The sequence below is a fragment of the Psittacula echo genome (assembly GCF_963264785.1).
Source record: "Psittacula echo genome assembly, chromosome: 20".
NCBI classification, from domain to species: domain Eukaryota; kingdom Metazoa; phylum Chordata; class Aves; order Psittaciformes; family Psittacidae; genus Psittacula; species Psittacula echo.
The window spans coordinates 6,746,717-6,769,417 of NC_137756.1; the positions used below are offsets into that span (position 1 = coordinate 6,746,717).

The window sequence follows — 22,701 nt, forward strand, 5'->3', positions numbered from 1 at the left end:
TAAGGGAGAAAGGAGATGTTAAGGCTTTATCTCCCATCTCCCATCACCCAAGGGAGGCTCTCCAGCTGCTGGCTTGCCTCTCCCTTGACAGCACTGGGAGTTAGGTCATTTCCTTTCCCCTTCTCTCCAAGGGATTGGAATTAGCATTGCCATTGTACTCCTTAACTTGACTGTGCTCCTGGCTTCCAGTTTAAGCACTCCCCCCCCTTCTGTTCTTGTTATGAGCCCTTTAAGACCCAGCTGTAAAACCCTGCAGCCTGTATATCCTAACACTTCATAATCACACCTTGTAGTAACACAACAGAAATCAGCTCACTCCTAGTGACCCGCAGAGCCTAAATGCTCACCAGTGCCCATTAAGATTGAAGCTGGGAAGGAGGCATCAAGCTGAAGCACCACTGCCCCCCACTGCTGTCCTTAGGGGTCCTCTGGGAGGACCTCAGTGGGATGGGGCTGAACATAAGGCATCCCCTTAAAGCATCCCATAAGGCAGCCCCTTTTGATCTCCTGAGTGCACAGGAAAGCAGTATTAACCTGTAAAGAAAACAGCCTACCTATAGTATAGGCAGGCTATATTCTATATATAGTGTAGCAAATGGAGTCAAGCATCCTTTAGAGCATAGACACACATGTGTAGGTACGTTCATCCACTAAAAATGGACAGATCACAGATCATTGAGTAAGAAAATCTAATTTCTTCCTTATTTTAACTTAATCCACCGACAAGATGTGGTTTTGAGGCCTTGGGCTCTAGCAGAGCACAGCCCATCACAAAGAGGACAATGACAGCCACACATTGTGCTTACTGGAAGCCATCCAGGCAGCTCAAGAGCACTGCTCCCCCTTTTCTGTGCTGCCCACGATGAGATCAATGCAGCACCTTGCGCATCAAAGCCTTGCTGTAATTAGCCCCTATTCAGCTGTAATGACACTAATAGTGGCTGTAAAGCCTCCCAGCTGCAGACCTCCAACTCCCCATCACTTCCTTCTCCCCAGGACCCCATTCTCACCTTCAGCAGCACATCCACTGGTTTTCATGGCGAAGGGCAGTGCAGTTCTGGCTCCCACCTCACACCAGCCCTTCCTCCACTGCACATCGTGCTGCAGTACAGTCCTTACATGGTCCAAAAGCCTCTTCTCATTTGGCTTGGCTTCTCTCCGGGTTGTGCAGTCACCTGTGGCTTTGGGAGTGGTTCAGGTGACTTGCTGATGGCCTCACCTCCTACCTCTGCCTTTCCACTCTGGGTTTTAGAACAGGTTTTTGGGAGTTTCTGTACTGTGAAACAATTTCAGATTAAGCAGCTGTTTTCACACGCTCTCCATTCCACAACGCATCCACCTTTTGGGATCAGATTTTCCAAGGCTCCGGCTCTTGCCCAAGGCTCTATTTTTATTTTTCTTTAAATAAAATTCCAAAAGGAAAAATAAAAGTTGGTCCAAATCCATCCCACGTTCCTGGGCTTGGCCTGAGGCGAGGAACTTCCCCCGTTCACAATGATCCCTGACCACACTTCTTGTTGTGGAGCTCAAAGGATGCACGGGAGCTGCCACAAACACTCCAGAAAGACAACTGGAGCCCAGCCATGGGCTGAAATCCCTGGTCCACCTCAAAGACTTGCAAGTGAGGTGCCTCTCCTCCCCTTGCTGTCAGGCAGTGGGTGGTACATCACTGATGCAGCTCCATTACCTTGCAGGGCAATGGTGCTATGAAGGTGGGTTCTCCATCACAAAAACCCATTGTCAAGCTCTGATCCAGCCTCTGCTGGAGCCAGTGGAAGCTTTTCTACCAAAATGGACTTTCAGTCAAGCTTGCAAGTGCATCACAGAGTCCAGACTGGTTTGGGTTAAAAGGACCTTAAAGCTCATCCAGTTCCAACCTCCTGCCACGGGCAGGGACACCTCACACTAGACTATGTCACCCAAAGCACTGGAAGCATCTGGATGGATGCCTTTGGGAGGTCCTGTGCTCCAGCTGCTTTCTGTGGTTACACACTGAGAGCCCACAAGCCCCATGCAAATACAGCACATGATACTTGAGAAAGTGACATTTGAACACAGGAACACGTTTAACACCCATTCACACATAGCTTCTGGTCGCTCCCACCAGCAGATCTAAACCACAGCACAATAGAACAGTATGTAGCTGTGAGACACCCTGGTCTCTCACCCTTCACTCTGGCTGCAAAAGGATACCGTTAACGTGGGCCCTGAGGTTACAACCCTCTAATGCAGTTAAACATCAAAACAGCTCTTTCTTGACACTTGTGTGGCCAGGAATGAAAAGCTGAGAGCCAGAGAACATTAAAACTGGAGGAGAACGCCTTTCCTTCCTCCCACCCGGTGGGCACAGGGCTACCTACCAACAGCATGAATTCCTCCTGGCTCCAAAGCTGAAGGTGCTCCTCACCTGAGCTGCACAAGAAGCATGAATAAGAATCTTAGTGTGATCAGAATAAATAAACCTATCTGCTACATCAAGCTACACAGCCCAGGAAGGGCTAAGCATCTTTGTCCAACCTAAACAATCCTATCTGGCCTTGCAGTCCTCTTCTCCTTCCCTGCTCCAAGTGTAACTCTCACTGAGAAGAATGGCCTCCAAGAGATGAGCACAACAGGGTGAGATCTGGAAAGGATGCTCAACAGAGGGCAGGGAGAAAATCCCTCCTCCAAGAGCTGCAGAGGGAAATCCAAGCACAGTTGGGCTTTACAGCTAAACATAATACAGCAAGAGTCATGTTGAGAGACACATGAGCTGCATGTTAGCTGCAGAGGAATTCCAGATCTTAACTGGGTAAAAGGAGACATTTTTTCCTCTCCTGGCCCATCCTTCTCCGAAATCTCTGCAGAGATAATGCACAATCCCCCTGCAGCTCATGGAGGTCCATGTGGAGCAGATACCTCCCTGCAGCCCATTATATTTTCCTCCCTCTCTAGTTGAGGAGGGGAGTGATGGAGTGGCTTTGGTGGGCAGCTGGCCAGGGTCAACCCACCAGAGATGATCAATGGAGTAACTTGGGAACTGTGGAGAGGAGCATCTTGGACTCTTTCCCATTGCCACCTCTCCAGTGAACAAAAGCACTGTGCAATGGTTGTGATGAGACAGAGTCCAGCATCTCTGTGTTCTGGCTGCTCATTCACAATTAGCATCACTACTGGTTCTTCCCCACCTTTCCCTATGCTTCACACACTGATGCTGACCCAGGGCCTGCCTCAGGTTGACTCCAGTTTCCAGCTGTGGAACGTGCACTGGAAGGACCATCAGAATTATTTAAATTGGCCACAAAAACTTCCTTTCTCTCTCTGGAGGTTAAAGCCAGAGTGGGTTGGAACCTCCTGCTCAGAGCAACTGCTCCTTATCCAAACAGCTTCTCCTTCCCCGGCAGATCTTCAATACACTGAGTATCCACGGCCAACACTTGGTCTCCAGCATCAGTAGATGCTGTTCCAAAGAGCAGAGAAACCTGAAAGCAGAGAAGAAACTAAGCACCTCTTGCCACCAACCTCATCCCATGGAAAGCTGTGAGCCAGAAAACAGGCCCTGTGGCTAGGCTGCTGCCCAGGAATTGTGAGATGCTGTGCAGCTCATCCACGCCTCTTGCCTGTACCACTTCCCATCCATTTCCTTGTAGTCCAAGTCAGTCTTCTGGAACAAAAAGAGCTCTGTTAAAATATGCCTTTTCCATTAAGTCCATAGAAGCCCTTTCAGTTTGTATCCCTGTCACCTGGAACAGGTTCTTATGGGCTTTTCAGAAAAGAGGAATTCACATCCATACTTACCTGTTCAAACAAAAGCAGCTGGAATAGAAAGCAAGGGCTATTCCTTTCCACAGCATTGCAGCACAAGACCTCCCTAAATGTGGTTTGGCAGGAGACAGAGAGAAGACAGGTTCTGGTATACCCTGGCCATGCAGACTCTATCTGCTGTTCTTCATAGCAACAGGAAATTCCTTCTCTTTGCCTCAGGTTTTGGGTTGTATTCTAATACAGAGATGAATATGCTACTAACCTTTAACAGACCTTGCAGGAAAGACAGGCACATGGGTCCCAAGGGTAGACTTGTTGGTCTTTGCCTCTCCAGCATCCTCCTGGGAGGAAGGAGGGAGCAGGAGCCTCTGTAGCCACTTATCCTGCAGGAGGGTGATGCTCAGCAAGGTCCTCAGGCTCATCCTTTGTTAAAATAGATGTCCACTTCTTCAAAAGCTGGGAAAAAGGCATTCCTTTTCCTCAGAGACTCATTTGCCACCCAGCTGGTTCTTGGTGGGGGGTGGGAATCATGGAATCAACTGGGTTGGAAAAGATCTTTAAGATCATCAAGTCCAACCATTACCCCAAGGCCACCACTAAATCATGGCACCAATATTATAATGGCCAAGTCATATCATCAGTTAATTCCTTCTACTTGAACCATAATCTGAGCATTTTCATTAACCTCTTTGAACTTTGGGACATGAAATACACAGAAATAGAAATCGATTCCCAATAGTATTAGTTAATAAATACCTCTGCTTTCCAAACTTGTTCTCATCCAGGTTCTATTAAGGAAGTTAAAAGAATTCAGTGCTTGCTGTCTTCGATGCCAGTGTCCCTGGGGCCAGACCCCTCTCATTCCTTTCAACCTCATGTTCCCAATCCCTGTCACTAGCCAAAAAGATGCCTGGAAGACCCCCACCTCACCAGGACAAGCATAAGGTCTGAACACACACTTCACCATGTCCATACAACCAAGAGCCTCCATGGCTCAAAATAGCACCTGAACACACAAGTGACCTGCAAAAGCAGCCAAAACCATCAGTTTTCAGCCCATTCCTGGGCACACAACAAAGTCAAGTCTGTGGGACCCAGCGTGACATAAAATGAGGCTAAACCCAGGCAACCTCTGCTTCACAAGTCATAAATCTGGAGTGGAATTTCTCTCCCTTTTCTTCTTGGTAAGCATTTCCCTTCCCGTGGCTGTCAGCTGCAATTGGAGGCCATCATCTCAGGTTGGGATTTGGGCAGGAGGGGGAGGGAGCTGAGCCTTGTTTCATCACATTAAATTAAACTATAAACTACACCTTTTAATTCCTCCTAATTAAATTCCACCCTGGAAAACGGAAATGTTCTTTCTTAGTACTTTTTCCACACCAAACATGGCAGGAAGCATTTTGGAAGAGGCCTTGGTGCTGCAGGCAGCTACCAGGGCACTGCAGGACATGCCTGGTGTGTGATCTCCACCAGAAGATCACTCTGTAGTTGGCAGCTCCTGAGTCCATCACATGTACTAGACTGAGTCACATCCACGTGTGCATTCATTCAGACTCTGGGGAGAGGAAAGAGTGCACATTCAGCTGAGAAAGGCTCCAACCATTTAAGATACACAGGTCCTAGTGCTAGAACACCCCTGTTTCTGAGAGCCCAGTTCCCATGAGCATGAGTGAGATGAGTGCACAGCATCCCCTACATCACACAGCACTGACTGAGACAAAAACATGGAATTCAAAAGCATTTGAAAGCAACTGGTATTTTCCCCTTTACATTCCAATAGGCACTCATGGGAAGTAACCCAATAGGCAAGAGACTGCTCTGAGGTCTCCACACAGCTTCTCTTCTCCAGGCTGAACAGCCCCAATGTTCTCAGCCCTGACCCAGAGGGGCCGGCGGCCACCTCCCATCCTGCACAGAGAGGAATGTCAGGCACGTTGTGAAATCCAAGTCCTGCTTCCCAGACCTGTCAGGCCCCATTAGCACCAGCAGGCCTGACAATGTAAGGGTTCTAAACCCCAAACCACCACACCAGCAATGCTCCCCTTGCTAATGAACTACCCACAAGCTGAAACACAAGCCCAAGGCATGGGCAAAACACCGTGTGCAAGACTCAGTGCCTGCAGACATTCTTCTCTACCCATTTTCTTTCCCCTTTCGGGAACCACTGTTGGTTATTTGGGGTTCTTTTGGTGCTGCATCCTCAACCTTTAAAATGAAAGCAAGCCCAAGCGCCAAGGCACTACCTTTGTTCCACCATACTGGAAACCAAAGCAATCCTGGATAGAGCACCAGCTATGACTGCAGCTGATGTCAGATGTCTTATTAAACCCTGACACTACCTGTTTTTTTTTAAAGTGATATTAGATGCAGAAAGCATTAAGAAATCAGGTGCATAAAGATGCAAATCATCCCTAAGATCTCTCAGGAAGCAAATGAGTGCCTCCAAGCAGCAGGTAGATATGAGCCCTAAGCTTTCCACTCCAACTCAGGGCATGCTCACTTCTAATGCAAGGACAGATGAATACATGGGCCATGTCGCCACGCAGCACCCATTAGCAATGAGAAGATGAGGAGAGGAGGGTCTGGTGAAAGGAACTTCATGAAATAGAGTAGCGGAGGGAAAGGAAAAGTCATCATTTAAATCCTGTTTAACCCAGGGCAGAGCTGAAGTCACTTAACATCCCTGAAACACCCTGCTACTGGTCCTCTGACTGCCTTCCTGCCAGCCCTGTGCTCCAGCAGCACCATGCTGGTCCTGGCTGTGGATGCAGAAGGGACATGGGATGGGTGACAAAGGCTGGGGGACTGGTAACAAATCTCTCTGTCCTTTTAAAGGGTGGCTTCTAGCACTGAGGGACCAGGAGCTCTCAGGGTCTAACATCCCCTAAGCAGGGGGCTGAGCAATCCCATCAGACCCCATATTGTCTGATGAAAGTAAAAGGCAAAGGAAGAGAGTGTTCAGACTGCTCTGAAGTTATATATTGACCACACAGGCTTTCACGATCAGTCCTGTGCTCTGGGGATTCTGGTGGACATCCTGAACCCCTTTTCTTTCATGGATGGAGTGGAAAGGCTCCAACCTTGTGTGCAAAGCAATGCATGGTAGGAGAGGGTGACAACGAAGGGATGGCTCACAGGAGGAGTCCTGCCTCCCTGGAGCCTACCCACAATATTGCTTCACCATTTAAGTTCAGACAGTGAAATAATACAATTCAAGTGACAATTAAAATGCAAAGAGCATCCTGTCATGTTGGTTCGATGGGGCTTGGAGCAACTTGCTCTAGTGGAAGGTGTCCCTGCCCATGGCAGGGGGTTGGAACTGAATGAGCTTTAAGGTCCCTTCCATCCCAAATCAGTCTGGGATTCTGTGATTCTATGAACTCTCAAGAATAGATCAGAAAATGTCTCCTATTCCTTCACAAATCCTGTACTTCATTTCCAATCCCACCCCAAAACCCCATGCAGCAAAGCATCCTGTCCTTTAAAATGTCTGTATTTAACATAGCAAATACTCACCCTCTTTGGTGATGGTCTGTTTGGTTGGCTCTTCATAGGTCCAGATCCCAGAAAAAGCAATGAAGAAGGTAAAAGAAAACCCCACAGATATGCCAATCAAAGAAGAAAACCCAAAAAAGGCCACTAGCACTTCATACACAATCCAAACAACAGGGGAGGAGGAGATATGCTCATACATTAAACACCTTGAGAAGAGCCTTGCATTGGACTAAAGCCTTCTGCACTCAGCAAAGCATCATATAGTTGTGTCTACACTAATATGCTTTGCAGATTCAAGAGTAAAGCTGGACTCTAACGTGCACTGCACTCCAAAGGTCATTAGGAGAACAGCAGACACCTGCAGTTGAGTAAAATAAATCAGTGGAATTATTCACATACAAAATGTTACAGAAACGTGCATTTGGGAGGAAAGAGGCACTTAAATTAATCCTTTCCAAATGAACAGATGCAATAAAAATGGAATTAACACCTGTGCAGATAAAATACTTCTGCTCCCTTACACAGTGATGCATGGATTGCATTTTCAGTTGTTCCCTGTAAGATTCCCAATGGCTCTGAACATATGACGCCATCTCTGCAATGGTGCAAAGAAGTGCAGGTTACACAAGGCTTTACATCTTGATCTTTGGTTTGTAGATAATCTTCCCTCTTAATAACAAACAGGATTCAGTAACCTTCTGACCTACAGGAGATTGGTTGTTTCCAACTTCTGATCAAATATATACACTCAAACTATAAAGAGAAGGTTGGACCAGATGATCCTTCAGGTCCCTTCCAACCTGGTATTCTATGAGGTCACGATTTCATGACTTTTTAAGGGGGCAAAAGTAGTATCATGACAGCGTGTTCAACAGGAACCTCAGTGGCAATGAGAAGGAGATGGAAAGAGAAGTGGCTCAGAAACTGTGCTCAACAGGCCAGGGAGGGAAAAAGGGCTGTGAGGACCTGGTGAGTGAGTAACAGCAATTCACATCTAAACAAACAAGTTATTTTAATAGCTCTGCAACTTGAGCATTCAAATGAATATCATTCTATCCCAAGTAATACCAGCTTCTAAAGATCAATGCAATAATAGACTTTTATATAAGTTTTAGGCTTTGGGTTCCTAAACATTTTATCTCTCAACAAGGGATATCTTCGTTTTCTCTGCTATTTGTTTTTTATTTGGTAACAATGTCAGTCAGTTCCAGTTCTTCACCTTTTGGAAGACAGGTTTATGCTAAGAACCATCCTCCGGATTTTCTCTTCATTCTTTATAATATTAGCTCTTACAGCACAGATCTTGTCTTGCTGGTCTTTAATCAACTGGTCCAGTTCAGCCAAATCAGCTTTTAATGGTTCAACAGCGCTGTCTGTGATGCTGAAAGAGACACAAAGAGCCTAATGTGAGTGAAAACATGCTAATTCAAGTTACTTAAGCTTTCAAGAAAGCACATACAGTACTTGAAAGTACTGTATGTATTTAAGTTGTGCCCACACTTTCTGAAAGAACTTTTAGAGTAAGAAGCACAAAGGCAAAGCTAACAACACAGAGAAGACTGTTCAAGAGAGATCACCTGCAATTGAACACTAAACAGCTATTTCTTGGCTAATCCAGCTCTTCTGCTAAGGCTCTTTGCCATTATTTCACCCCACTCTAGGCAGAGAAACTGTGGCTGCCCCATCCCTGGCAGTGTTCAAGGCCAGGTTGGACACAGGGGCTTGGAGCAAGCTGCTCTAGTGGAAGGGGTCCCTGCCCGTGGCAGGGGTTGGAACTGGATGAGCTTTAAGGTCCTTTCCAACCCAAATCACTCTGCGATTCTATGATTCTATATGAAAACCAATCCATCACTAGCTCCTGACAAGGGCAGGTAATTCCACACTAACAGGAAATGTAATAAATCCTATGCTAATAAACAAGGACACTGATACATCTTAAGTGAATGGGGCTGTTTGGCTTTACAACCAATGTGCCCACTTCCATAATGCTTTGCTCATCTTCCAAGAATGCTGAACAGGCAGAAAAATGACAGACCAAACTGGCGTGTTCTCATTCTGAACTACCCAAGTCACTTTGAGCCCTAGATAAAGTCCACATCCCAAAATCATTTAGCTTTCCCCTTTTTTCCACCACATTAGCATATATCACAAAGAGCACTGCTAGAAATTGCACTATTCTCCAATGGGATTTGTTAATTGTCCTTCACAGGAACAAAGAAAAAGACGAGCATCCAAATTGCACTATACATAGAAAGCATTGTCTTCTTCATGTCTGATACTCATTCTTTCCTGAAGGAGTGGACATGCCTTAGCACTCCACTGGTCTGATGAGGATCCATAGGACACATCACTAGGTGCGGTGCAATGATGAGTCAATGCCTCAGTTTCTCCAACCATAAAATAAAGCCAAACACTGTTCCCTTCCCTCTTTGCAGCAGTGCTGCATTCGGAGGCCAACCAGAGTTTTAAAGCCTGTCAAGGGTTTGGGACAGAAGGTGCTATGGAAGTGCAAGGAATTAACATCATTACACTTTATATGTGAAGGAAAGCCTTAGTTCCCACCCCAGGCAGTGGACTAAGCCAGCTGCTGTAAATTCCAACATTTAACACATTGCTACCTACCAAGATAGGACTTAGCTAAGAATGCTACCCATTCATGCATGAGTGAAGCACACTGATTCAGAGAACAGCAAATCTAGGCTGCTTGTGAATCCAAGATCATCACTACCTAGTTCATGTTCAAGACCAGAGGACACACAGCTGAAGAGAACATTCTGGTTTCAAGGAGCATCAAGACACACTGGTGAGACAAAGTAAGGCCAAAGAAACTGTTTTGAGGCTTGACTTCCTTGTTTCTATCATGCACATCCCCTTCCCTCTCCTGGCTTTCCAGTGCTGTCTTTTCAACCTCGCAGAGATGACAACTGTTATTAACACCACTGCAGAACACCCTGAATTCAATGGCACAGAGACAGCAGGTTGTGATTTAGGAATCCACTCTTAGTCCCACTCCAAATCTACTTTGCTCTTCCCTCACTGCTCCTTTATTTGTGAGAAGCAGCAAACAAATCAAGCCCTCTCCTATCACACACACGTTTGCATCTCTGCTGCCATGTCCATCGTGATAAATTGAGTTGAAAAGACTTGAACACTTCAAGTCCAATCCACAGAAATGACTGATGACAAATCTGCTTTGAAAAATGAGTTAAAGCCTCCCCAACCCCAGAAATCTGTCTCAAGAGATAAATGAACCTTTCCCTGCCCACACTCACCTCTGCTCCTTCTGTAGAGTTTCTGCATGCTGCCTGTTCTCCTGCCGCCACATCTGCAACTCGTTCTTCATGGCATCCATATCTTCTTGGATGTAATCCATGATCCTGCCAAGCGTCAGGGCACTCCTGCACAGAGTCTGAATAGAGACCTGAAACTTCTCAATTTCTTTGGCTACCAAGTCTCTCTCTCTTTTCCTGGCTGCTTCTGACACAAAGGGCTTCTCCTAAAAGAAAGGATGAAGAAAGAGGAAAGCATCAAAACTAAAGAAAACTAAGGAGAAACAAAGCAAAACAGAGGAGCAGAAAGCATGAAATATCCAAGTCACCACTGCAGAGCACTGCTACAGAAGTGTGCAAGAGCATCAGCAATAGGAAAACTGCTTTTCAGACCACAAGTGTGTAGAAGTAAAATTAGTATTTGATCCCATTCAATGATCTCATTGATGTTCTCATTCTCAACATGATCTTTCCCAAGGCAGTGGGTGTAGGAGGGGAAACCTTCTTTGCATTCAGCCATGGTTTATCACGGAATCCCAGACTGGTTTGGGTTGAAAAGGACCTTAAGATCATCTAGTTCCAACTCTCTGCCATAGGCAGGGACTCCTCACGCTACACCATGTCACCCAAGGCTCTGTCCAACCTGTTACCACATCACTCCATATCATGTTTTAGGCTACTGCACCATCAGTGTTCATTGGACCTGGTTGCCACAGTGTTTTGCTGCTCCTTGGGAGCTACAGCTGATGCTGAAGGGCACAATCTCCTTCTAGTTCTCCAAGTCACTTACCTCAAGATGCTTCTCTCACTCAACTTCTGTATCTGGATTTCCAGCTCCTAATGCTGGAATAGCACTTCGTGCTGCACAGCTAAAATACATGGTGGTTATTCCATGCCTTGTGCTTCCACTAACAGTGGTTGTAAAATCATGCAGGTTGCAGATGTGGCCTCACTAAACTCCACTACTCAGAAATAATCTGGTCTTGTGCACGCTTTCCTCATGTGCAGCCAGCAGAGTCTCTGTGGTCAATCTCCTGAAGCTTTCAGCTTACTACACGTTAAATACAGAGAAAGAGTCTCTTAAAGTGCCAAAGTCACGAAGAGCAAAAGAATGCCATAAAAAGAGCAAAGTGATGCCACATTACTAACACACTGTAATAATCTGATTCCAGGAAAGCCCTCCCTGAAAGCAACAAATGCCTTTAAAGAACAGACTGCTGGGTTTTTTCTCCCCAATCAAGAAAAAACAACCTAATTTTTCTTTCTTTCCAAGAACCCTATGGGTCAAATTCCCAAACTGAGGGGGTTTTTAAGACACATAAAGCTTTAAGTTTATTTAAAGTCATTTTAGTCATTTAATATATGCTGGAAAACTAGAGAGGTCTTTCTCTACCACCCCAACCACAGGACCAGCCGGTTCCTCAGCCCAGTTCCTAGTGGCTATATCAACACAGAGGTGGCAGTGTGCTTCTCCTCGTGCTGGGACACCGAATCCACCACGCTGTCCCCTTCTGCCCTCCTACCCAATTGGCCTGTCTCCCTGTGTGAGCTGTGGGCTGTTTGTTCAGCTGTGTTTGGAGGCAACAGGGACTATTGCCAAACACATTTCAGCAGCCCTTGGCTCACTGATGAACTCATATATATTTTTTTTTTCTTATATATATATATATAAAAAGAAAAATACTTCTAAAGACTGGAAGGCTGAGATTTACTTCTGTCTGATGCCTGTGTTTTACCACACACACAGTGCATGAAAACTGTGGCACTTGTGAGTATACTGCAACTTTATAATGTTAAAAGTTGTTTAATTAGGGGCCAGTCTGAAGTGACAAATGCTGCTGAACTTGTGACCTTCACTTCCTAAGTCAATTCCTGAGTGCTGGCTAAACTGTTAAAAATAACACTCCTCTTAATTCCTTCTCACTCGGCCCATACCTCTCTCACAGAAGCAGGTGTTTCATTATACTCCATGACATAAAACATGGTATTTAGATACTTTCTGGAGTCATCCATGTGTTTGCCATCCTCTACAAGGCAAAAATGAAAAGTGCTGCTTCAGGACCCATTTCATCCCTTGAGAACTGGTGAGCAGCCCTGTTCTGAGCACAGGTACATAGGGTTGAGCAGATCTTCTCCCCAGCTCTCCTCTCTTGGCCAATAGTGTTCACATCAGCATTGTCCAGCTTTTCTCCCTGTTGATCTTGAAGAGAAGAGGGTTTTTGCCCAGGTGCCCTTGAAGGCACAGATCACAGGATCCTGCACACCAGCCATTTACCAGGTGTCTCAGCACACACCTCAGGTGGATGAGTTTGTCTCTGGAAATACACTTTTGTCCCCCTGCCTTGCTGCAGCTAGTGAAGATGTATGAACAGATCCATAGAATCCCAGACTGGTTTGTGTTGGAGGGAACCTTAAAGCTCATCCAATTCTAAACCCCTGCCACGGGCAGGGACACCTTCCACTAGAGCAGCTTGCTCCAAGCCCCTGTGTCCAACTTGGCCTTGAACACTGCCAGCGATGGGGCAGCCACAGCTTCTTTGGGCACCCTGTGCCAGCGCCTCAGCACCCTCACAGGGAAGAGCTTCTGCCTTACATCTAACCTGAACTTCCTCTGTTTCAGTTTGAACCCATCACCCCTTGTAATAAGGGTAGTAATAAACCATCATGGAATATTTGCTATGAATAAGGAGGATGCCCTTGAAGCATATTAGTAAATATTAAAAAAACATTTTAGTGTCCCTTTGTGTAGTTCAATTCTTCAAACTTGACTTAAACAGGACAAAATATTATCCCATCCAAAGTCATTTTGAGTACTGAAACACTACCACTAAAAATCCATTAAATACTATTCAGACTTAAACCAGTACATCAAGAGAGTCATAGAATCATCATCATAGCATGGTTGGGGTTGGAAAGGACCTTAAGATCACCCAGTTCCAGCCCCCTGCCATGGGCAGGGACACCTCACACTAGACCACGTCACCCAAGGAAGCACAGCCTTGTTAAAAACCCTTTCAAACACATACTATATGATAGCAAAGTAAGAACATGCAAGAGGTTTTTAGGGTATCTCTATCTCTCTGAAGAGGAAGTACTTAAATGTCAAGCTCCCATGACAAATTGCCTTGTACCTGGAGGATACAGTAACTCAACTGGCATGTTGTTGTCCCTCACCATCAATTCACTAACACTTGCACTCCCAAGATGCCAAGATCCTGAGCTCAGGAGAAAGAATTACCCCAATGAAGCACTCAAGCACTGCCAGCTATTGATGGTTACAAGTACCTAACGGGAGGCGGGAGGCATACCGTGTGCTTTCAGTTTCACACTTCCAGTGATGGGTTAACATCTACGTGGGACACTCTTGCAAATCATTAAGACTTAATGGCAGATGGTTTATTACAACAGGCAACGTGGGTGGTAAGAGTCCTGAATGCCACCTTTACTCCTTTTGCACAAACATGTAACAGGATATATTCAGTCTTCAGGAAAAAAAAGCCAGAATCAGAATTGTTCCAGCCTATTTAATGAGGCCATACACCTCACTGAACCCTCCTTTCACAAAAGCCCAAGAATCAATAAATTATCCCTATATAAAAGACTCCATCACTTCTGTAGGCCCAACACGCTTCCTTTCCTCCGTGTTTTTCATAAGGCACCAAGATAAATGTTTATTTTGGATTCCTGGGAAAAAGTCTGCCTTTCCCATTACCTCAATGTGAACAGAACACAACGTGGACTCGGAGGCAGGGACCTAAGCAAGGAAAAAGCAGGAATTTTCTTCTTCATCACTAAAGGGGAAATTATCAACAGGGCTCCAGAAACCACCAGCATTTACTTGGGTTGAAATCACCCTGCCTAAAGCCATTGGTGTAACTACTGCAGTGTGCACAGCTCCTAAACATGGATCATTCACAAGACAGGCATCACAGAAACATAGAAACATCATGTATGATAGCACAGAAATATCATGTCTGATAACTGGGCTTTTGAGGGCATCTGAAGTGCCTGCCATCTACTAAGCTAAAGGAGTCATAACATGATTTTTAATCCCCACTGTTTGAAAGCTAACTATGTTTGAAGCGGTATTTGCTTACTTTGATAGAGCTCCTCCTTTGCTTCCATTTTTTAATTAACGGCTTTTCTATATGAATCACATTAGAACAACCATTCATGAAGCACTTATGAGTTTCTACAGCCCCTTTTAAGTATTCTATTATATCCCACTATGAAAACAGACCCAAGTAATCACAGTTTTATGGAGCTGTACCATTTCCCCCCTACCTCCTTCTACAGGACAGCACAGAAACTTCATTTTGGACAAGTCATTTTGATCCGTTCAATGTAAAACCAACAAGGTGGGGTGGTTTTTATTGTACAAACTATTTTTTGATCATAAAGGGTGTTTTCTTTGCCTGGTTTTTACAGAGTCTGCATTTTAAGCAGATTGTAACTATCCACCAGGGATCACCATAAGAAAACTCTTTCACAGAAACGCAGGGAAACCAGTAAATGTTAAATCATTTCAAATGAACAGGATGCTTTGCTGCTTATGCCAGGTACTGAGTTCAGTAATAGGCCAAGGAACTGGAGACACAATGTTCTTTACCATTACATTTACCAGAGTTCATCTGACCTGCTGCTGAGTTCGAAGGCACCAAAAGCAAATAAAAGGAGAGCTCCTTAAAGAGGGCTTGTTTTTCTTGGGTTTTTAGGGACAACGTTCCCCTCCAGTTCACATCTGATACCTCCAAAAAGAGCTGGGCTTTTCACACGGACATAAACACCCCACCTCAGCCCCCAGAGCGCGTCTGCTTTACTTCACATGCAGTAAGTGCTGGGGAGAAGTCAATTCATAAAACCTCGTGTATTTGGTGGGGTTTTCAGCACACTAAGCAGAATCCTACAGGTCTGACCACACACATGCCAACAGACAACAATAGCAGATAGTATTAAATTGGTACCAGTGGGTGCCAGACCTGCCTGGCTTTCTGCTCACATTGCTTCGACTTCCACAACCTCCTTTCTCTTGAAAAAGCAACCTCCTTCCTCTTCAGAAAGCAACAGATCTGTTTCTTGTGTTACACAACAGCTTTCACACCAGTCACAATCACTGCTAAGCTGCTTGAAATATATGAAAGTCACCTGTAATGTATCCTACACCACATTGCTGCTGCATCCTCTCCAAGGGATGGAAATCACTGTCTCACTGCAGTTTATAAAGCCTTTCAGTTTAACATACCCATCTGCTGTCTCATGGTGTATTTATACTGTACCCACAGGACAGAACCTTTTGGGTGCAAAGGCCACAGCAAATGAGCCACGACAGCAGGAATATCCCAAGAGTGGCAAAAATCGCATTCCTGTGCTCACAGCTTGCTTCTGGATCACAGAGGTTTAATGGGAGTTGGTGGACATTTAAGCATTAAACAGTAATGCCCCATCCCTGGCAGTGTTCAAGGCCAGGTTGGACACAGGGGCTTGGAGCAAGCTGCTCCAGTGGAAGGTGTCCCTGCCTGTGGCAGGGGTTGGAACTGGATGAGCTTTAAGGTCCCTTCCAACCCAAACCAGGCTTGGACACCATGGCGCAGGGATACATCTGGTTAACATGACAAGTTACTAACTGCTTTGACTGGAGGGGACAATGTCGTGCAGCTGATGGATTCATGTAAAAATCAATGACCTGAAGAACTTCAAACAAACAGAATCAGCAGTGATTGTATTTGTTCTAAGCTTAGAAGTACATACCTAATTTATCATATTTGTAATTAAAGTTAATATTATCCAGGTGCTAAGCTATTTAATATCACTTGTTCCTCACAGAGACCTCAAAGCTGCTGCTTTGCCGAAGCCCATGAACTGCATTTGGGAGTGCAAAGATGGGAATTCTGTGATCCCGCTCACTTCAACTATTTAATAACCTGCCTACATTTTCCACACACAAAATAAATGAAGTGGAATACAAAATGTAACATCTGTTTCGTTCTCTGTTTAACATTAGAGGGCTAGATTCTAAACAAATACATTTAGGAAGTCTTTTTAGGAATTTGTGAGGCTCAACACAGCTAATCAAGGCACCAGAATCTTGTGTATTTCCAAAATGACCCCTTTGTTTGACCTGAAAATTGTGTATATTATTTTAAGTTCCTGCACATGCAAAACCTCGATGATGAAAGTCTCAGGCTTCTTGCCTTTGCTCTTCCTTTTGCTTTATTAAACCTTCTTAAAAAGCAAATGCATGCTGGGGAAATGCAGCTCATAAAAAGGCTGTGGAGGAATGCTTTTAACACAAAGAAATGCTCCTCAGCCATCAGCGGTTCAATGTGTGAAACAGCCCCAAGAATCCACTGCTGTCCTATGTGGATTAAGTATTAATTCACCAATGTCACTTAATTTCTAGTTGATTAATAAGATGCCAGCTTAATTGTTATTAGTTTAGTTACCGTTATTAATCTACTTCATAGAATCATATACTCAGGGAATGGTCAGGGTTGGAAAGGACCTTAAGATCATCTATCTCAGATTAATCTACTTGATTAATAATGATAGTAGATCCATTGATCATGGGGTTTGCTGAATATTGCACTTAAGAAAGTATTAGCTGGAAGTTCCAGGATATCTTTTTTCTCCCTTCCTTTTCCCAACTGGCAGAAGAATGAGGCTTTAAAGCCTAATGAATGTAACTGGGAAAAGATGTCATTATTTTGTAGTTATTGAACAGTTGAACCAAATGAGGGAGGATGAACATTCTTCCTGACAGACATGAGGATCACCATCATCAGACCTCATTTCCCAAAGCAAGCAGTTCTTTCAGCTTTACACTGGATTTCTGGTTACCTTACTCCAAACTACAGAAGTACACTCCTAGTTCCCTCTCCAGTGCATACGACGTGTTGGAATTCAGTTGCATACTGATGGCGAAGATATTTCTTCTGGAGAGTTCGATGGAAAACAAATTAAATAGAAGAGCTGACAGGCTGGGGAGAAATGGTCAAATCCCAGACTGATTCTGCTTCCCAGCAGACTACAGAGCGAGACCTGGCACAAACCCTATGGCCATTTGAACACATCACACTGCAGAGTTCATGGACCCATCCTTGCAATCCCATCGCCATAACAGGACATGGTTGCACTTGCCTGCATAGACCACTTGGCAGGAACAAATCACTTGAAACTCTTCCTTCTTTTTAATTACTTCTGCTGCCTTTATCCAGAGAGATTCCAGAGAACAATTCCTCCCAAAACTGCTGCTCTGTAGTACTGCAACAAAAAAACCCTTGCCACTGCCTTCCTTGTGATGCTAGGAATATCCCTCAAAGATGAGACATGCTCAAGGTGCTAGGATAACATGAGCATGCCAGACCCCTGCCTGCTACCCTCTGCATATCTGCTCTGTGAAACATTCCCAGAGGCAATGCCATGTTGGAAATACAGAGCAGCCCTGAGGAGAAGGACTTGGGGGTGCTGGGTGAGGAGAAGCTCCCCATGACCTGGCTTCAGTGTGCGCTTGAGCCCATAACCCCCCCGTGTGCTGGGCTGCACCCCTAGAGCATGAGCAGCAGCTCAGGGAGGGGATCCTGCCCCTCTGCTGTGTGAAGGGGAGACCCCCCCTGCAGTCCTGATCCAGCTCTGGGGCAGCAGCACAAGAGGGACGTGGAGCTGCTGGAGCGAGGCCAGAGGAGGCCACAGGAGATGCTGCGAGGGCTGGAGCAGCTCTGCTCTGGAGCCAGGCTGAGAGAGCTGGGCTGGGGCAGCCTGGAGAAGAGAAGGCTCCTGAAGGGGAGACCTTAGAGCAGCTCCAGTGCCTAAAGGGGCTGCAGGAAACCTGGAGAGGGGCTTGGGACAAGGGCCTGTAGGGACAGGCCAAGGGGAATGGCTTTAACCTGGCAGAGGGGAGACTGAGATGAGCTCTTAGGCAGAAGCTCTTCCCTGTGAGGGTGCTGAGGCGCTGGCACAGGGTGCCCAGAGAAGCTGTGGCTGCCCCATCCCTGGCAGTGTTCAAGGCCAGGTTGGACACAGGGGCTTGGAGCAAGCTGCTCTAGTGGAAGGGGTCCCTGCCCGTGGCAGGGGTTGAACTGGTTGAGCTTTAAGGACCCTGCCAACCCAAACCAGGCTGGGATTCGGTGATTTTACTGTTTCTCACATCACAGTGTTTGCCCTCTAAACCAAACTCCCAGGATTCAGTGAAGTCTCCAGGTCATCTCTCCTTGGACTACATCTGTCCTGTCCCAATCACCAACTCTGTGCACTTTTAATCATCTTTTCCTTTGATTTTTCCCTCTGTTGTCAGGAAAACGACACTCTTCTCTGGATCTCAACAACTTCAACAACATCATTTGAAAGCAGTAGCAGCAAAGAAACCTCCTGCAGTAGCAGCCAGCTGCTTGGATGTGAGATCAGATGATATTCCAGGAGCTCAGCATTGTATGCAAGTCCTCATGTGATGGACTAGGAAGTCAGCACGTTTTATTTTCTACCATTAGCTCAGCTAACACAGACCAGGGCTTCAAAAGATGCAACAAAAGACAAACAAGGACTGAATGAGTGCTTTACAGACTGAACATAGGCAATGTGCCTGAATGGTTATTGTAGGAGGCCACAATTGTCCACATGCATTTAAAACCAGACAATCTAACGGGTTAAAAGGGAATTGTTTGAGTTATTCAGAATATAACCCAGAAAATGCAGCACAAACAACATAGGAAGCTTCCTGAGGATGAAATCCATGCGATTTTGTAACCTTCTCCTGTTGTCCTTTTCATGTCCAGCTGACAGGCCACAATAGCAAACTGCACAGCCTACAGCACAATTATGCACTGGCAGAAGACATCAGTAGATGAACTGCTGTTCCCAAACTTAGCCTGGGGACTGATGATTCAACAGCACCACCTAGTTATAAAAGCAGGAACAACTTGCTCTTGCGAGTGCCAGCTCAAGATCATGAACTTCAGAGCTACTGCATAAACAGCAATGTTAACTTTAAGCCCTTCTCTTCTTCAACCAGTTACAGAAAGAACTTGCTCAGGCAGGCAAAGTGTCACATTAGACATACTCATTAGAAATAGGCAATGGTGTTTCACAATCAGTACAGAGACACTACAAGCTGCACATCTGTAATAAATGGATTGTGAGTCACAAAGTTGGATAAAGCTGTAACTGTCCCTAATGGATTATAAGCAGGAAATTAAAGGTGTTTTCCTATTTTAAGCCACTTCTTGTAACACGAGTTTTACAAGGTTGAAAAACTAAGAGCTCTCCACTTGGAACAGGAAGACACTTAAATCAGGGGGCTCAACCTTTTGCTTTTGGTTTGTGATCACTGCTAGACCCTAAGTGATCAAACAACAAGAATAACCAACAAAACCATAAACTCCCTTCCTTTTCCAGCTACTGACTATGGAACAACTCACATCAAATCACTTCACATCGTAATCTATCATAAGATTATCACATCACTATCATAATCAAACCACATTCATAGACCTGAATGCTGGGGTATAGTAGGGCAACATTTGGTGAAATAATACTACTTCATATGGTTAATTGCACCAGAGATGCCTTTTATTAAAAACACCCTAATGATAGTGATTGCTGGGCTATGGGATACTGCCTAGAAGACAAGTAAGATTGAAACGCTAATATTGCAGCTGCACAAATGCACAGTGTGTCCTACTCCATGTAGGCTGAAATGAGCAGATTTTGTTGTAGGAAACAAAAGAATAGGCTAAATTCCCCTCCTTGAGAAACTGTCCTGAAATCCTGGAATAAAAACCAAACCTCCAACCCACAAAAATTAAATGTGAGATAGAGAAAGCACTACATGGAGGAGGTGACACCTGACAGACTGATGGAGAACTAAGAGCATCAAGGAGGAAAGGTTGATCATAAATGGGAAAAAAACACATCTGAGGCAGAGAAAAAGGTCATGATCACAGTATTTAATATTGACAATTCTATAAAGGCCATTACCATCTTACCCTCTCTGTCGTCTTCGAGGATATCTGTGATGCTTCATAATCCTTTTTTGTTTCTAGCAGTCTTTTTACAAGCCCACCTGTGGAAAAACCAGTACATTTCTTACACTGGTTGGCACTAAAGTTTGTTTGAAACATCCAGACAATCAAATAGAACCCAATTGCTTAATTCTTTTTGTTAATGTTAATTTCCAGCAACATGAACAGCATTCCATGACGTATTTTAATTCCTGAGCTCCAAGGTATTTCTTGATTGGTCTATTTTCTCCAATGTCCTCTAAATTGAACTGTATCATCAGTATCATTTACTGAATAACTCTTGGTCCAGAAACAACTCCTTGAGCTGTATGAACACAAAGGCTTTTCCTCTGCACCCCCCTTTTGGAAGAATTCAAGAACTGCACAAAAAAACTTTATAGCTATTCCTTTGCAAGGAGATTTTGGATGCAAATAAGTCTATTTGCCTCAATCACATCCAGTGTAACCATAACAGAAGCCCCTGAATCAGAGATCTGAAGTCTCAAGTAAGCATAAATGTTAAGAAGTCTTCTAAAAGCTTTTCTATAGCTTGCCTTGAGCAGCCAATGCTATCTCCTTACAGCTGACAAGCTGTACCTGACACTGTAAGAAACATTCATTTCTGAGTTTGATGAAGAATGTTTAATCCTGCTGACATTAGAGCTGTATAGAAACTCTGCTGAACACCACTTATAAATCCAGCTGCACAAGAAAACAAGACTGGGTTTGATTTGACTGAACTTCTGGTTTTTTTCTTGCAAGCTCCTACCCTCAGGAGGTATTTTGCTGCTTTATTCAGCATTTTAAGTGTTCAGCATTTGTTTGAAACTCATGGGTCTATTATACGTATCTATATATAAATATACAAAAGCAAACATACCATGCTTTTGATCCTCAACCAGCTCCGCTTCTGGCTCCTACACATGCAGGAAGACAGCTTTAGTTGGACAAAGTTGGCATTGCTCTAATACACAACTCTACCAAAATATTCAGCTAGAAGCTACTTAAACAAGTAAGTTACAAACAAAGGATGGAAAAAGGTTCTATAACATGCAATGTGAACAGACCATTTCCATATGTGGCACTTCGGGCAGTGGCAGTGCTGCCTCCACCACAAACTGGTCATCATCATCATCAGAAATCTGCTGGTCTACGATCACGTTTGAGACTGTTTTACCACTACCACTCCTGTAGGAGACACAATGAAAATGAAAACCTATTAAAATCTGCCCCAAAAGCCTAGTAAGACCTATCCAGAATAGAAGAGACAGCAGTACCCTCCTTTCTTCTCATAAAATAAAGCAGCAGCAATTAAAAGCACATCAGATTCTGTTATTTCCATTCACTGCCCAAGGTAGCCATCCTCCTCTCACAGAAAGACATATATTTTCCTTCTAAACACACTACTTCAGTGACTTATCACAGATCAAGTAAGCTATTTTGACCACAGTTTCAAATGGCAGTTTCAGCCTTTTTTGAACATGGGATAATCATTGCGTGTTTTACAGATCTTTTACAGATCTCTTCCAGTGGTAGAATAGATGAACATTCTAAGGTTGTCTGTTTCTGAGTTCCCAAAGGTGAAAGTTATGGTTTTGAACTTCCAGATGTGACAAATAACCATAACTTGTAGATAATGCACTGGATTTGCAGAAACAATGAAACAAATAAAGTGGACTTGAATTTTCCAGCCTGAAACAATGAGCAGAGATGATCTTGGCCCAGTGGAAGGTGTCCCTGCCCATAGCAGGGGGTTGGAACTGGATGAGCTTTAATGTTCCTTCCAACCCAAACCACTTCAGGATTCTATGATCCATCCTAAAGCTGTTCATCAGCAGATAAGACACAGAAGATCTGAGAAAAGTGTGGCACAAGAGCTAGAAACATCTGTACCCACATACCCTGTTCCTTACCTTTCTGGAGGTAAGAGCTCAGCGCTTTCTGGACGTTTCACTCTGGGTGGTGCTGGTCTTGCACTGCCAGGACGGGGAATTCGTCTGCAATAGCAAAGAGGCTGCTTCATTTATAGTATAAAAGGAAGCCTGGCATGTCCATCCAAAGAAATAGACATGTAAGAGCTGAGTAAACTACCCAATGCATAAACCCACTGAAAACATCTCTAATATACAACCCAATAGCACAACATTTACTATCCTTGTAGGAGTCTAGGAAAAATCTAGAAAATATGTCTAAAACAAAAA

At 44.6% G+C, this 22,701-nt stretch overlaps 1 protein-coding gene across 6 annotated transcripts in view; it reads right to left on the reverse strand.

Annotated features, from left to right (window-relative positions):
* Nucleotides 1–4,016: 4,016 nt before the first annotated feature.
* Nucleotides 4,017–22,701, reverse strand: part of TRAF3IP1 (TRAF3 interacting protein 1) — a 41,388-nt gene continuing 22,703 nt past the window's right edge. For 4 of the 6 annotated variants that reach the window (XM_080632142.1, XM_080632143.1, XM_080632140.1 and 1 more), the window contains exons 10-17: nucleotides 22,414–22,497; nucleotides 21,568–21,688; nucleotides 21,381–21,417; nucleotides 20,486–20,562; nucleotides 10,512–10,735; nucleotides 8,459–8,620; nucleotides 7,261–7,276; nucleotides 4,017–4,200 (exon numbers count right to left, since the gene is read on the reverse strand). In XM_080632142.1, coding sequence (XP_080488268.1) covers nucleotides 4,123–4,200; nucleotides 7,261–7,276; nucleotides 8,459–8,620; nucleotides 10,512–10,735; nucleotides 20,486–20,562; nucleotides 21,381–21,417; nucleotides 21,568–21,688; nucleotides 22,414–22,497 — 799 coding nt within the window. In that variant the 3' untranslated portion in view covers nucleotides 4,017–4,122. Of the gene's footprint in view, nucleotides 4,201–7,260; nucleotides 7,291–8,458; nucleotides 8,621–10,511; nucleotides 10,736–20,485; nucleotides 20,563–21,380; nucleotides 21,418–21,567; nucleotides 21,689–22,413; nucleotides 22,498–22,701 lie in introns of all 6 variants that reach the window. The other 2 variants (XM_080632139.1, XM_080632141.1) reach the window with 2 other exon arrangements.